General features: G+C 34.8%; 1 protein-coding gene across 1 annotated transcript in view; it reads left to right on the forward strand.

Moving 5' to 3' along the window:
- PPFIA2 (protein tyrosine phosphatase, receptor type, f polypeptide (PTPRF), interacting protein (liprin), alpha 2) overlaps positions 1-16,710 on the forward strand; it is a 160,151-nt gene that overhangs the window by 106,963 nt on the left and 36,478 nt on the right. The window contains 1 exon segment of the mRNA XM_012658160.1: positions 16,370-16,451. Coding sequence (XP_012513614.1) covers positions 16,370-16,451 — 82 coding nt within the window.

Consider the following 16,710-nt stretch of genomic DNA (forward strand, 5'->3'; position numbering starts at 1 on the left):
AAAAGACTTTCTATTTAAAGAAGTATATATGTATATGTATACGTGTGTGTGTGTGTGAGTAGTATGTATATTTTGTGCGCACACATACACAAACATAAAATTAAATGTCTTTAGTTCAAATTCTATGTAATCAAAGTTTTAATTTGGGGCTTGACTGTGTTAGACTTGCTAGGCAAATGAATAACCAAATTCTTAGAGGAATAAAGATTTCTTAACCACTTTTGAGGAGGCTCAAGTACTTTATTTGTTAGAAGTCAATATTAACTTAAAGAAAATTGTTTGTAGTGTGATGATGAGCCACACTTAAAACTTGGAACCATTTTCTTTCATTTACAAGGATCACTAAAAATGTGCTTGGCTATTTATTTTTATATCATCTGTCTTTAAGAAGAAATTTTAAGCAATTCCTGTCATCACCCTGTCATACCCACATAGATCACTCATTCACCTTTCAGTTTTATGGCTTCATCATGTCCAGTGTTATTCTTTACCCCAAGTCAGACACTCCCATAGTCTTGTTCTAAATTGTGTCATCACTCTAAATCATTCTTCTTCTAAATTTACTAACTCAAGCATCTCATACCTGCCTAGCCACAGTCTTCTCTCCTTTTAGCTTGCATTATTGACTTTTCCCACTATCGTCTTTTTTTTAACCACTATTCTTTCTCAGTGCAATATCCCCTTTCTGTCCTCTCTTCCTTATTTACCTTAGATTCTATGTCCATAATTTCAACACATTTAAAAACTTCTAAATTTCTTTACTCCACTTTTATTTGGTCACATCTACGTGTTATAACCACAGCCACCAGTGAATTTTCTTTCTCCATGTGTACATTTGGGCATATCTGTGTTGATGGCAAAAATTACAGCAGGGAAATTTGAACTGATTTCATTCAGAAATTCAGCACTGCCCAGTAATCCCAATATATGTCTCTCACCAGTGTTCTTTCTACTCTGTACAACTCTTGTCAGAGTCCTCCACCTCCCTCAAACCTGTATCTTCTGCTGATGAGCTTATATTCATCTTTGGATGGAGAAGAAAGAAACCATCCACGTGCCCTGAATTATTTGATGCCAAAAATACACTAACCCTTGTCCATCCTGTCTTATTACAGAAAACCAGACTACTCTATTTTTACCCAAGATCACCCCTTCTCATTCCCTTAGTCATTTCGTGCTGATATCTCCTTGCTCTTACATTTTTCAACTTCTGCTCTCATCATATTTTTTCCCCAACAGCATGTAAACATTCTCAAGTTTCACCTATTAAAAGAAATCCTTTCTTTATTTCACCTTTTTATTCAGTTATCACCCATTCAATACTCAACATGGTGTTGATATTTGATTTAAAATTATTTTTGAGTCACCAACTTGAACCTTAAGAAGAGGAGGCAATTATATTCTACATAGGAAGCTCATTTAGTGAATTGTTTCTCATTTGAAGTTTTAAATCCAAAATGGACTAGTTTATAAACGGCAGAAGGTACATTCATTTGGCAGGAGATCTGGCAGAATAAAGGGAGACAACTGAAAAGTTTAAGGCCTTCAGTTTGGGCTATAAGATGTATATTAGCTGGTAATTCCTTCTTTTCATGTCTGGATATATGCTGATGTTCCCAAGAAAGACATTATGCCAATAATTGGATTTGATTTTATTCATTACATGGTAACAAAACCTGTTCTTTTCCATGCCGATTAAAATTTGTTTGCCTGTTATTTGCAGTGGTCTTTAACTGAAAGCATTTATTCTTGACAGAATCTATTATCATAACCTTGACACTCTGGAATGGAGAGAAAAAGAATAATGAGGTTTATGTTACTATAAATAAATATCTGTAGAAAGAATGTATCTGTTTTTAAAGAAGAAAAATTAAATACTTTATCCAGGAAAAAAAATCTTCTCTACAAATATACATTACTTCCTATATGAAGTTTATAGTATATTACCACAAAATCTCTGAGTCATTTGTGACTATAGATTTGTGTCCTTTGAAGACATATTTGTTGAAAGTCATGAGCTGACATTTTTAATATTCTAAAGGGAAATAGCTGCTCAATCTTGCTCTTAAATTTGTTGACTATGAAAGATAAGAAAGTCCATAAAAACTACAAGAAATCAGACAACTTACACAAATTGATAACACAAAGTTATTAGAACGTTGAGAAATACTTTTTCAGCAGTACCTTTTCAATTTGTTTTTCCTGTTTATTTTTATAATTTCTCTTACATTTTATATTTTATGGCATTTTCATTGGTTTAAGTTTTATTTCAAAAAATTATGAATGAAAATCTGAGGAATGTTAATATTTTACTGTGCACAAATTTAATCAAATTGTTTTATAGAAAAGTGATTCCTAGGTCGCTGGTAGGCTAAGAAAGATTATTTTGCCTATGGTAATAACTGGTCCCAAATGCTTTTGGCAATTTTCCTGGAAAGCTCAGAAATTGCCCTTTTACTCAGAGCTTGTCATAGAGTTCACAGGTATGTTGACAAGAAAACCATTTTAAACAGCTAAAAATAATCTATTTTGCTTTTAATTTTATTTCTGTTGCATGTATAATATGAAAAATATGCCTTAAATTTCTTAGAACATTGTGATGCCAATTTTTATGAACATTTATGTTTCTGTTTATATGAAAATTTAAAAAGCTTGTCACAGCTGTTCTGGAGTTAAGGCCAAAAAATATGTGTCTTTCCAGAGTGCCAATTTAATAAAAAATAACACAGTTTCTCTGAATGAATGCCTTTAGAGGAGGCACGTGCAGGGTGTTCCATTACATGTCAATCTTTTCTTTATAATAATTGTGCAATAAAAAAACACTCTAACTTGCCTAATTTCTGAAACAGGAATTTCTGCTTCATATTTTGTTACATTGAATATGTTTTATTAGTTGTTTTAATAACAGTTTATTTTTCTAATAATTAGTCTATTATGCTTGTATAGAAATTTAAAAACAATATTCCCATGAATTTTTGTTGAATTATTTAACTTCCATGTTTTTTCAATGCCTCTACTACATCCAGGGAGCAAGTGGATACTTATAAAGCTACATCTGATTCAAGGTTTTTGTGATGATATCTGTAATATTGGTGAACCAATGTAATTTTTTTCCTAAAATCAACATTTATAAACACCTGTTCAAATAAATGTTTCCATCAACAAAGATACAATTCACACAAACCTAACATTTATTTTGCCAGTTCAAATAGAGGAGGAAGTAATGTGGCAAGGGGAGAAGAGTAACAGAATTCTTTTACACTTTCTGATGTTCTGATTACTGGCACATTCATATGTATGAAAATTATTATTAATATTATAGCATGTGTTAGAATAAAAAATTATGAACCTAGAACAGACTTTACAAATTTCTTCTTGCCAGGGATTATGCTGAGGAAATTGAAGGTCAGAACCTGCTAGTAATTTTTTTGTTTTTTTTTGAGACAGAGTCTCACTCTTTTGCCAGGGCTAGAGTACCGTGGCGTCAGCCTAGCTCACAGCAACCTCACACTCCTGGGCTCAAGCGATCCTCCTGCCTCGGCCTCCCGAGTAGCTGGGACTACAGGCATGTGCCACCATGCCCGGCTAATTTTTTCTATATATTTTTAGTTGTCTGGCTAATTTCTTTCTATTTTTTCAGTAGAGACGGGGTCTCTCTCTTGCTCAGGCTGGTCTCGAACTCCTGAGCTCAAACAATCCGCCCACCTCGGCCTCCCAGAGTGCTAGGATTACAGGCGTGAGCCACCGCGCCCGGCCCCTGCTAGTAGTTTTGACCAAATAGTTTATGAAAACTAGAACCAGGTTTTCTGACCTTCAAACTAGTACTTTCTCCACTTCCAGTTGCTGCCTCTGCAGAGGTCTGTTCCTTTCACAGAACCCTAGCAGTAGGCTTATAAGGCTGTAAGAAAATCTGAGTACCATTTAATAAGTTACTGTTTCTATTTGTAAAATCACACTGAAGTGGCCTAAGGTAAAGAATGTTCTTTACCAAGGTGCCTTAATTTCTTCCTGGAATGTACTAGAGGCTGGGAAAATGTGGCCATGCATGTTTCAGAGTGGCTCAAACTCAAGACACAGACTTATTGGTCAACAATTAGAACTGCCCTCAGCCTGACTATGCTTTTGGACACAGTGAGTATGTGTGCCATGGTGAAATTTTTAAAAAAAGGCACCATGTCTTTCTCCTATCCGAGCTTTCTCACATCTGAAATAATGCTCTTGTTTTATTCCATGGCTTTCTTTGGATTGAAATGTATCCATTAACATTTGTGTGCTTTTCTTTTCCATCCGTCCTTCTCCATCTCATGAAAAGCACATCTGGGTAAGTTGAATCACAATGGCTGCTGAATGTGTTTATTTTCAGCACCATCCTCTTTTTTTTGTTGTTTTTTTATCTTTAGTATTTCTCTTTTCAGTTATAACACAAGCTGCACTGCCTCTGACCTGAAGTGAAAATTGTGAAGTGTATTCATTTCCACACAGTAAATGGAATCATTGGTTCAGAGAAATGTTCACATTCAAATTAATTATGTTGGCCTTTCAAGCACTTCAGTTTCGTTGGTTCTGTTAGACATGTGTCAAAAGATAACTCTGGACTTCATTTCCCCTCGTTCTCGAGTCATTCCTGAGGGGTTGATGAGGCACTCAGTGAGGCTCACCTAATACTTTCAGGCCACTTGGGTGCTACTGATTGTGCCGCATGTCTGAATCTGCCTGTACACTCCCCAGTGCTTGTGATCTTCCACACGCGTTTTATTCAAGAGAAAAACTTTTTTGTCGACTACTAGAGCTGCACTTAGCTGGCAAGGGTTAAGTGCTGGGTCTTCCCATCCGAACTTATTCATAGACAGTCCAAAATAATCATTGGTTTTGATTGAATGTGTGTTGCTTCCATTGTTTCCTGTACTACTGGTTAATTTTTAAAGCTTAAAAAATCAGTGTTACTCAGATAACAGTTTCAAATTTTAAATTCTGCTTTTTGAGATAAAATTAGAGTATTTATCTATTCCTAAAACAAATTGGGCTTCAAAGTAAAACAAAATATGCACAATATTGACAAAATATTTACATTGATAAAATGGCTAGCACATTAAAACACTTTGGGTTGAGGGGGAGGTATTGCTTTCAAATTTATAGCAACTTTTATTTTTCATAAAAAAAAAGAATGATTCCAGTGAGATGCAATTATCCAGGAAGCAATGGAATGTATTATTAGTTGGCTATATAAATATTTTATATACCAATACAAGGTCATATATTTTATGATATTAAATTGCTTATTAGTATGTTTATTTATTTTTACTATTCTAATTTTAAGTTATAGTTTCCATTACCAAGATTATTTAACAATATCATATTTACTTCACTGAGGATAATTTATATTAAGTAAGGATAACTGAGGATAACTTCTATTAAGGAAATCTCTAGTAAGATGTTCTTAAAAATACAAGGCAAGCTATGGTTAAAGTACTGTGTCAACAGTGTTATCCAGATAAATGTAGTTAACTCTTACTATTTTAAAATAATAAGTATTCTGGACATTGGATTCTAAAGCATAGTTTTTACTTCATCATTTAAATTCAGTCTTCTGCTTTCTAATGATTTTTCAGTTTTATAAGGAAAATAATTCTAAGAAATAAAACTTAATTTACCCATCTGTTATTGAATGAAATATTGAAAAACAATGAATGAATTCTGCATTCTCATTATTGGACTTTAAGAAACTGATACAATTGCCTTCATTCTAAAACTCAATTTCTTATCTTATACATGCTCCAGGAATTTAAATATTTTAGGACCTCAAAATCATTTCCCTAGTGCAATTACTAAAAGAGAGCTTAGGAGGATATAAGAATGTCAGGGGAAGATAATCCAAACATAGTGAAGATGACTTGGGAAGATTTGGGGAGCAAAGAACACAGAATTAGGAATCAGAAGACAGAGGTTAAGTCCCATCTTCTTCACTTGTTTGCTACATACCAGTGGATGACTGACATAGTCTCTGAATTTACTAATATTATTAATACTGTCAATCTCCTGCCCCCACAAAAGTATAAGAGAATATGTATAATCTCAGAAGCATGAAAATTATGAACTTCCAAACTAAGTAAAAGAGGACTCAATATTAGATAAAACACTAAAGCAATCCAGTCTAAATGGTATCCACATAACCTGAAAAATTACCATTTTTCTCCAGTAAGTCCCCAGTTACTATCAGGAAGTAACTGGAGAGGATAAATTACAGTGTCTTGCAAAAGTGAAATTGTTTAACAAAAAGTAATACAAGCCCCTCTAGTTTTCAATAACAATGTGAGTAATTGAATTGCTCAATCACATTTATATGTATGTGTTTGTATGTGTGTGTGTTTATACCTTTTTAATGGTTTTGAAAACTATTACATTCAAAATAAAGTGAGAAAGGAAATTATATTAATTCTAGCTCAAATTCACATATAAATTAAATTTCTTTCCTGAGACTACGCCCTATATTTCAGAGCAGCTTAAAGAAAACAAGGTTCAAATATAAATGAATTTTTGTTTTAATGCAATCAAATTATTTTAAATATAAACAACCTAGCCTGTGTTACTGGAATCTAAATAAAACACTACTTAAATGTGTCTTGGATTTTTCTACGTTTTCACTGAATGTGAAAATATGCAGTACTAGGATACACATAGACGCACACTTGCATTTGCGCAGTCACTGAATCACAGTGTGCTACGATTTCAAAATCAAGACAGCCTTAATGTTGAATTTGAAAGTCTTAATTTTGTGAAGCTAAATACATACATTTAGCTAATCAATGTTCTGAAGCAGCTGATTGGGATTTGTGACATATTTCTCTTTAGAATAATTATGTTAACTGAGAAATAAATTTTCAGCTTGCAGATGTTAACAAAAAACTGGGGTGGCACCATACTTTGTTCACATTTGCTGACCAGATTTTCGACTAGTCTTTCAACTATGTAATTTTGATTTTCACTGAATTTATCAACACATATGAATTCCTGAATGGTGGAGTTATAACAAGCACATTGCTTAGTTTAAATTTGAGGAGATTGCATCCTATTTACCCTCTTGGATGTTGAATTTTAATGGAACAAGATACATTTTACAATTAATAACAACATGTAGATTTCTATGTACATTTCCTGCTAGTATCATGTAAGGAAGATTTAGTCTCTGTGCTACAACGCTAAGAAGTATATTAAATTGTCACATTATTTGACTTATATTTTATTCTTCATTCTTATCAAGCCACATATTTATGTCTTCTCATTTTATCAATAACTAAGTATTTGTCATGTGCCATAGTAAATCAGTTAGCCCTAAAGATAAATTTTTCAACCACAAAATTACTTTGTATGACAATTGCACAAAATCAATTGAACTGAAACAAAATGCAACAAATTCAACTTTTCCATCTCAATTATATAAACTAGGCTAACCTTCCTCGGGCCAAGATGTAGAACCTGATGTTAGCAGAGAGTAACAAGAAAAGAAAAGCCATGCCTCCTTTGTTCTCTCAATGCTGAGGATTGAAATGTGTGACAGTAAGGGGGTTAAGACCTTACATATTAACCAGCAAGTCAAATAAATGTATGTCACTTCTAAAAGTAAATGAATTATAGGAAAAGAAAGAAAGATGGGAGATTATCATCCTATTTTATACTCACAATGAGGAAATTATCCTCCTTTTTCAGTTATAAAAAATTTCAGAGAGGTTAATTAGCTAAAGTATAGTCTGGGAGTTAAGAGAGCTGACTCTGTGGCCCAGTTTTGGGGGTTCAAATTCTGGCTCTACCACTCTATGGCTCTATGACTCCAAGTGGCCGCTATTCTCCAGTGTCATCACCTGCAAATATGTGTCAATATATATCTTACTGGATTATTGTGAAGATTAAATGAGTTAAGACATATAAAGAACTTAGGATAGTGCTTCACACACAGTAAGTGATAAATGCACATTAGCTATCATTTTGTGGAATTCAAGGCCTAATTTTACTACATCTGGAAACTTTACTCTTTCAAACCTCTATATTATTTGTCATAAGAATATGAAGTAGTTCAGATGAGCAAAAGAGCATATTAGATAAATCTCTATTATAGCACTTACTGTATTAAATTGTAATACAATTCATTTAATTATATTTAAATGAAATTTTAAATTTTAAATGAATAACCAGAGTATATATGATTGTAGTATTTGCACAGAAGAGAAAATTAATTCTGCCTGGGAGACGTCTTGGAATCTTTATCGGAAGAATAAAGCATGAATTACGTCTGAAGGATAAGTTTGAGTTGTTATGATTATAATGCCAAAAAAAAATTGTTCCTGGCAGAAGAAAAAGGCATATAGAAAGTAATGGAGGGATAAAATAGAATGAGATATTTGAGGAATGGCAAATATTTCAGTGTTGATTGAGCAGAAGATTCCGGGAGACAGATAGGAGCCTGATCACTAAGTGTATTTTTAGGAGATATTTGACTTTTATTTTGAAGATAATGGGGAGGCTTTTAAGCAGGAAAGTCTTGCAAAAAGATTTGTGAGGCAAGTCTCACTGGAGGTTGGATAGAAGAGGGGAAGTGAGAAGGTGCCAAACAAGAGACAGAGTGATTGTGGTAGCTCATCGCCATTAACTACAAATGATGAGAGATTGGACAAAAGCTTTGGCAATACTCAATCAGTTTGCAAAATATATTTCTGCATGTTAGAAATGGCATTTATCTCTGGCAGATAACGTGGGAACTGATATGCAGAATTCTTATTCCTTTTTAAGACGCAGTAAGCAATTGAAGGTCAATAAAAACAGAATATTTAATAATCACCTTATAATCAAGGGTCCTAGGTGGTTGTCAACACTGTGACACTTTGGGTTACAGTATAGCAATAATTCAAAAGATATTCTTGGCTAGAACATCGGAAGAAAAATTTCATGGTGGAAGAGCAAACTCTGGGTAAAGTCTGCAGGACTTTACTGTCTTGGGTAGGAGATGAGGTCCCAGGTACATGGCGTTAACCACTGATTTCTTAAGTGATGCTGACAGTATAGGCTCCTAGATTCTAAAAGAGAAAAGAATCATTGAGGACTAGGATGATCACAAAATATTTCATATAAAAGGGAAGTCAGAATTTAAGCAAACAGTAAGATTTTGATAGTTGAAAAAGAAGGGAAAAAACTTACCAGCTTTGGAAAATGGTGTTTGCAAAGATGGAATTTATATTAAATAATACACAAACTATTTATGGAAATGCATTTTCCATTCCAGTTAGAAGTAAGGGAAGATAATTAGATAGGTAAATCAATGTCACACCGAAAAATCTTTGTAATGCAGGTTGAGGATGACTCTTCAGGCATTTGAGGAACCCTTGAAAAGGTTTTAGAGGACAGTGCTAAGATTATTGATAGTAAAAGTTCACATTTATTAACTGTCTCCTTTGTGCAGGGTACAGTTATAATCACATTGTCCATATTTTCTTATAAAACCCTCCTAAAACCCCATGAGGAAGATACTGTTATCAGCTTCATTTTACACAGGAGGAACTTGAAGCACAGCAAAATAGAGTGACTTGTCTGTGGATACACAGCTAAAAAGGAGCGGCGAAGGAATCAAGACCAAGCAATTTGACTTTAGGAGCCACTCTCTCACCTGCTCTGCCATGAATTCTATCTTCCCAGCAGATTTTTTGGGGGATGGCAATGTAAGAAACCTGGAGTGATGGACCAATTATAGGTTGAGAAAAAAGTTTAGTGGCAGTGAAAATAGAAAGTCAAGGGAGATGCATTTGAAAGTATGAAGGGGAAAACTGACAGGCATTGAATGGAAGGTGAGTGAAATGGCCATTTCGAGTGACAGAGGGAACAGTGCTATATGGTATTTAGACAGACATATCACAAATTGGCAGTCCCAAAATAGCATCCTAGGCTAATTGGTCTGAGAATGAAGTTTCTTTTCACTGACAGCAATGAACCACTCACATTGGTAAGAATATTGCAGAAGAAACATACTGCTCCCCATTGTGACTTTTTTGAGTAATGGATTTCATTTCTCAGAGTTGCAAATACAAACACTAGCAAAGTTAAGTTTTGCTGTTCTAATATAGTTGCCAAAATGATAGCTACTTCTGGGAAGGATTATATAATAAATAATTTAACATACTCTTAAAATCATGATAGTGTTGAGTCTTTTATCTGTTGGGTAACCAAAGCAAGTGAAGAATGATAGAATCTAGCAAATATTTTCTAAAAAAAAAAAAAAATATTATAGCATAAGAAAAGGAGGTAATTGCAGAAGATTCTTCCCCCCCGCCCTCTTTAGGAGGAAGTATTCAAGCTGCTCTCCTGTGCAAATTTCCCGTAAAATTCAGGGAGAAAGAGTACCTCAAAATGCAAGTAAACTCATGGCAATTGAATACTTTCTGTAAGAGATTGCTCAGTATGTTGTTAGGTTGTAGCTGATTTTGTCTTTCATCTATTCAAAATTTTAGGTAAAGTTACGAAATCACTATATATTTAGCACAATGGGAAATATAAAATCCAGTGAGACGTCACTTATGCCATCAGGAGATTATAGTGTAAAGGAAATAAGGCTTGTTTACATACAGGGAACTGCCTAACAGAGTCTTGTACATAATGTGGTTGGTAACATTCAAGGGATAGAGAAGGTTTGGATGGTAAGAATTGAGGAAAGGCCATTCCCAATGGAAAGGAAGGTGGTAGACCAGAGGAAATGAAGTGTAAACAATGAGTATCCGATTCAGCTAGAGAGAAGAGAGCTAATAGGGAAGTCTGGAAATATAATTTAGTAATCAGGAATGACCTTGAAGGCCATTCTTTCAATAGTTAATAAAAAGCTATTATAGATATTTGAGCTGAGTGGTAATGTAATAAATGTTTACTTTAAAGGACATAATCTGATGGTGGCATATAAAATGAATCACTTTGTGAAAATAAGAAAAAACGGAAAAGGGAAATTAGTATGTATTGAACACCTATTGGCTGCTAAGTGCTTTTATAAGAATTATTTAGTTCTTATAGCTTGTGCTGAGGTCAATTTATAATCATCTTCAAATATGAAGAAATTGAGCCTTAAAGAGATTGAGTAGCCAAAGGACAGATAGCTGATAAGAAGCATATTCGGGATGCATTTCAGTCAATCAGTTAAAATTTACTGAATGTATACTATGTGCCTGAATCCCTCTTCTAACTACCTCTCACCATTTCTACTGTCACAACCCAGGGCCAAACAACCATCATCTTTTATTTGAAAACTGTAACAACCTTCTAACTGGTATCCTTAACTCCCAACTCTGGCCTGTCTCCTGTCTCAAGTCCATTCTACACTCAGCAGTTAAAATGATCTTTCTAATGTGCAAATTATATAATGTTCCTGTGCTTAAATCCTCTGATGGCTACTCATTGCATTTAGAATAAATGCTTCACTTAAGCTTCAAGACCCAACATGATCTTGCTTAACTCTTGCCTACCTCTCCCATTTCATCTCCTTCTACCCCCGAGTTCCCATCCTTCAATTCACTCCAGCCACCCTGGCCTTTTTTGCTTTCTTTCTGTTGCTCAAACATCCAATTCCACTCCTTTCACACAAAATTGATACTATGTTTCTTCTGCTTGAAACGTTTTTCCACCAGACCCCCAACTGCCTGCCACTTTTCACCAAGATATGTCAACTCAAGTGTTGCCTCTTCCAAGAGACCTCAGCGAAACACTATAGGCGAGGTAGTACCCAGTTACTCCTGCCTTACCGCCTTACTCTGGTTCACCTTCTGCAGACCATGTATCAAGGCCTCAAATTAGTTGGTTTATTTATTTATATATGTTTATACAAATCTTTCTTCCTCATGGAATGTATGATCTATGAGGTCAGAGATTCAGTTAGCTTTATTCTTGTTTACTGAAGAAAAAAAGCGGTGCATAATAGATCTATAAAAAAACCAGATGACTGACTCTCCAATCAACTTGGTTAGCCACAGGGCAAACAAAGTCCCTGCTCTCAAGCCCACAGAATAGGGGAGAACAAGTTGTAAGCCAACAAATTCAATAAAATGTTAATGATACCATAAGGAAGATAGCTCAAAAACTATGGGCCTATAAATAGAAGAAGTCAGTGTCTCCTCGGGGCAAGGGAAAGATGGCTTTAGAAAGGAAGCATTTTTGTTGAGTCTTGCAAATAAAGACAGAGTGGGGAGACAAGGCAGGGAGGCATGTGGACACTGTTTAGTATGGCAGAGACAGCCTGCAAATGCAAGAGATGGGGCTAGAGCTCCCTTCCCATACCACCAATTAGGTCACAACTTTAATCGTTAGGGAGAGAATTAAAATTTGAAAATGAGGAGCCAGACATTTCCATTTGGATTTATTCATTTAGGCAAAGCCATACCTGCTTAATTAGTCTGTATGAGAAGTTAGAAACCACAAGCCTGGCAGGGACTCTTGATTTACATTTGTAAAACACTCTTGATTGTTTATCTAGAAATTTTTGATTATAGTCATTTCTAGAATGCTCACCCTTTGTTCCTGTTCTCAGATCAGGCATAGTCAGCATGGGCTTCCCTCTGCACGCTTAGTTATGGACTTGCAGATAGATATTCACAGACCTGAGTGCTCACCATGTGTTGGGCCTTCTTAACATGTCACTTTCTAGTCACAGTAACTTGTTGGCACCTGTAGCAAGAGTCTGAAGCCTTTGGAGGATATTAACAACATTCTTTCTCACAGATAAGAATCTTAAAGTTTGAATCTTAAAATTAAAATGCATAACTATAGTTATGTATAAGTGATCCTTTAGGAAAGATAGTCAAATATTTTATTGTCTGAAAACTAAAAAGAAAGAAAAACAAACATGTTTCTTCATGCCTGAATAGAAAGATAGTAATTTTCAGAGTCAAATTTGTACTGGAGTAAGTGGCCACAGTCTTGTTCTGGAACTGTCACTTGACCTTTAAAAAGGCTGAATTTCAGCTATAGGGAGAATACATCCCAGACCAAATCCCTTTCTACTCATATACTGGTTGAACAGAGAACACCAATATATCCAAAGTGCTTGGTTGTGTCAAAGCAGTTTTTGATTTATTAATAGTATTTCCTAAACAGTTTAAGCACTCTTTTCTGATAGTTACTCCGAAATTTCTGATGAGAACAGGCATTCTATCCTTAATAATATGTTAGCAAATCATCACATATTAAACTCAGTGATTTCCAATTATTTCAGAATTGCTCACGTTGCTTTATTTTTTATCATTGCTTCTCTCCCAAGAGAACATGCCCAGATATATGCCTCTTATAAATTTTTTTTGGTGTAGATTATTTTATTACTGAGAATAATTAAATGTAATATTGCTGTGGGAATTCCAATGCTTTTTTTGTTTTTGTTTTTGTTTTTTTTAAATAATTGATAACTCCCTCCGGTTAAGGAAAAGCAGGTCTGGAGTTACTGTCATGTAGCATACAGTCCTGGTGTAAAACTTAGCCATCCACCTCCAGTCTCTCCTGTTTCTCCACGGTTTCAAACGGTCATCCTAAAGTGGTTGATTGAGATTCAGTCCTAACGGTTGGGGATCAAAAGGCAGAATCCATTGCACCTGAGTTTCCTTATTTCATTTTGTTAGAGTACAATTACTAACATAATTATATTATGAGAGTTTGTGATTTAAACAAAACACAAAGAAAATAAAACTTTCTCAGGTACCAGATTGCTCAATCATTTCTCAAATTGTATGATTGATATTTTTATTCAAAGAGGGTAGAACTATTTGAGCATATTGGATTTTCTCATAACCAGATTCCCATCAGGAATCACAAACCAGATCAGACTCTTGGAATCAGCTAGAATCAGTACTATTCTAAGAAAGTGGGAAATAAAAAGCTCAAAGGGAGATAGGATATGAGAAAAAAATTTGGCCTTTAAAACTTAAAAATTTGGCCGAGCGCGGTGGCTCACGCCTGTAATCCTAGCTCTCTGGGAGGCCGAGGCGGGCAGATTGCTTGAGCTCAGGAGTTCGAAACCAGCCTGAGCAAGAGCGAGATCCCGTCTCTACTAAAAATAGAAAGAAATTAATTGGACAGCTAAAAATACATAGAAAAAAAAAATTAGCCAGGCATGGTGGCGCATGCCTGTAGTCCCAGCTACGCGGGAGGCTGAGGCAGAAGGATTGCTTGAGCCCAGGAGTTTGAGGTTGCTGTGAGCTAGGATGACGCCACGGCACTCTAGCCCAGGCAACACAGTGAGACTCTGTCTCAAAAAAAAAAAAAAACTTAAAAATTTGAACATGATTGAAAGGTAAAATAAAGAAAGGTATTTGGACTACAAAAAATAACTCCACTAAAACAAAACATTGTGGTGCACAATTTACTGAAACAAGAAGCACCTAAATAGAACACTGATTGTCATGTGATTCAACATTCACAACTATTTATGAGTAACGTCTTCTGAGCCTGACCTTGTTCTAGACTTTAATTCATATCTGAACAGAATATATGAAAGCACAGGTCCTCCTTGAGCTTATATTCTAATGCCAGATGACAGACTGAGGAGTAAATAATATACTATGTTAGAAGATAAAGCCTATGCAGAAAAATAAAGTATGGGGATAAGAAATTCCTGGTGAGAGTTGGAGGAAGGAGAGGGGGAGACATCCAGAGAGAAGATAACATTTGAGTAAACAATTAAAGTAGACGAGATAGTGAGCCACACTCAGGATGTGCATCACCCAGTTTTAGCATCTGTTTGTGTACTGTATCGTATTGTATTTTTGGAAGTTTCGTGTGTTTTGTCTATCTAACAAGGGATCTCCCGAGAACTTGGGTCCGTGTCTATTTTCCACACTAAGCCCAAGTCCCAGCTCACAATAGGTGTCCGATAAGTACCTGATAATTTATTTTTTGATCATTCAATACGTTTCTATAAATATATCTGTCACCCAGTGAGACTAAGCTATTCAAAACTTGTTTTCAGTGAAGAAATATCACTGGGAGGCCTTGGGGAATGGGTAACAGTGGAACAAGCCATGTGAGGAAGCGCCTCTATTTCTCACTTTGAATTTAAGGCACCCGTGTCGCTGTCCCCCTTCTCAGGTGCTGAATAGTTTACATGCAGAACTCACTGATGCTATCCTTCAAATGAAACAGCAGTTGATTTATGTGTTCCTTCAGCCACTATAACTTCAATTTTTATTTTTCCTCCTTGCTTCCTGTTTTTGATGCATTTTGGTAGCATCTTGCAAACACAGAAAACTGTGTTGAAAGTCATTTTTGATTATATATCTTAATGTATTAATGTAGTCTACCACAATAAATAACTAATTGATTAATAGTAGGAAATAATCACATGCTTCAATGGAGTTCATATATGATATTCAAGATATATTCCTAAGCATAAAACATACACATTCAAAATAAAGCAATTATTGTACCATGTTTTTATCATTTGTGTGTAAGATCAAGGTACAGAAAATATATTTTTCAATATAGTCTTGGCCAAGTATATAGCAATTTGAGTTTCAATGAAAACACCTATCTGCTATCCCAATAATGAATGATCTCAAATTGGTTTTATAAGTGGATAACAGTTCTAAAGACTCAGTATTAGGAACAATAAAGTTATAGTTACATTTGTCAGGGCTCTTTATATCTTTTCTTTTCCAAAACAAACATTTATTGTTACTGAAGTAATTTGTTTTCATTCAAACAGTAGTGATTATAAATGAAAATAAGTGTATTGTTGAATTTCACACTATACATTGCTTTCTAGTGTTAGAAATCATTTTATCTTGGAGTTATCTTCAAATGAGAAGTGGTTTTATAGTCTAAACAATGAACTAACTCCAAAGATAGATTCCTGGACCTGTAGGACATACTAAAATCAATCACCTCACTAGAATGGGACTAAAATGACCAAATTTATCTTCTGCTTCTATATACAAACATTTTCAAACATTTTCTTCACCATTGAGATAGTAAGAGGAAAAGGGCAGGACAGATAGAAGAAATCACTTTTATATACCATTATGTATGCTTGAATATGAAAATGTAGGCCATTCTCTTGTTAAGGGGATAAAATATTTGATGATAATATAATTCAGTTTTCTTAGTCCATTAGCACTTAATGTTCTAATTTCAGTGAGTAAATGTTGGGGAAAATTATTTTTAGATGTTAATGTTTCACTCCTAATAAAATCAATGGGTGATTTGTACACGTTACTCAAAGGAAGAAGGAATTCTGTTATTCTGTATTCTCTCATATTAAGTATGTAAAGGATAATGTGCTTATTTTTAAAAGATTGTCATCAAAAATAATCATAGCCATATTTTTCCATCTTACCTCACTAATAATCTTTGCTATATACTTCAGGCATGAACTTCTTGAAGAAGCTCGGAGAAAGGGATTACCTTTTGCCCAGTGGGATGGGCCCACTGTGGTCGCATGGCTAGAGGTAAGAGAATTAAACCAGAAGGCACTTAAGTCAGTCATTACTAATTTGATAGTTGTTAGAGGCAGGTAAAGACAGGTTTCTGAAATTATAGCTTCTCAGCAGCCTGGAATTGCTTATAAAGGTAATATTTGCTTTACTAGAGTCCAGTGAGTATTGTGATTTTACTCTGACATTTTTTGTGACTGTAGCAGAAGAAAGCAGGCAATGGTGTAAAAGGAGGTGTCTCTAAATTCCACCCTCTTTATGTCTAGAGCAGGAG

Source organism: Propithecus coquereli, unplaced genomic scaffold (assembly GCF_000956105.1).
Source record: "Propithecus coquereli isolate 6110/MARCELLA unplaced genomic scaffold, Pcoq_1.0 Scaffold576, whole genome shotgun sequence".
NCBI classification, from domain to species: Eukaryota; Metazoa; Chordata; class Mammalia; order Primates; family Indriidae; genus Propithecus; species Propithecus coquereli.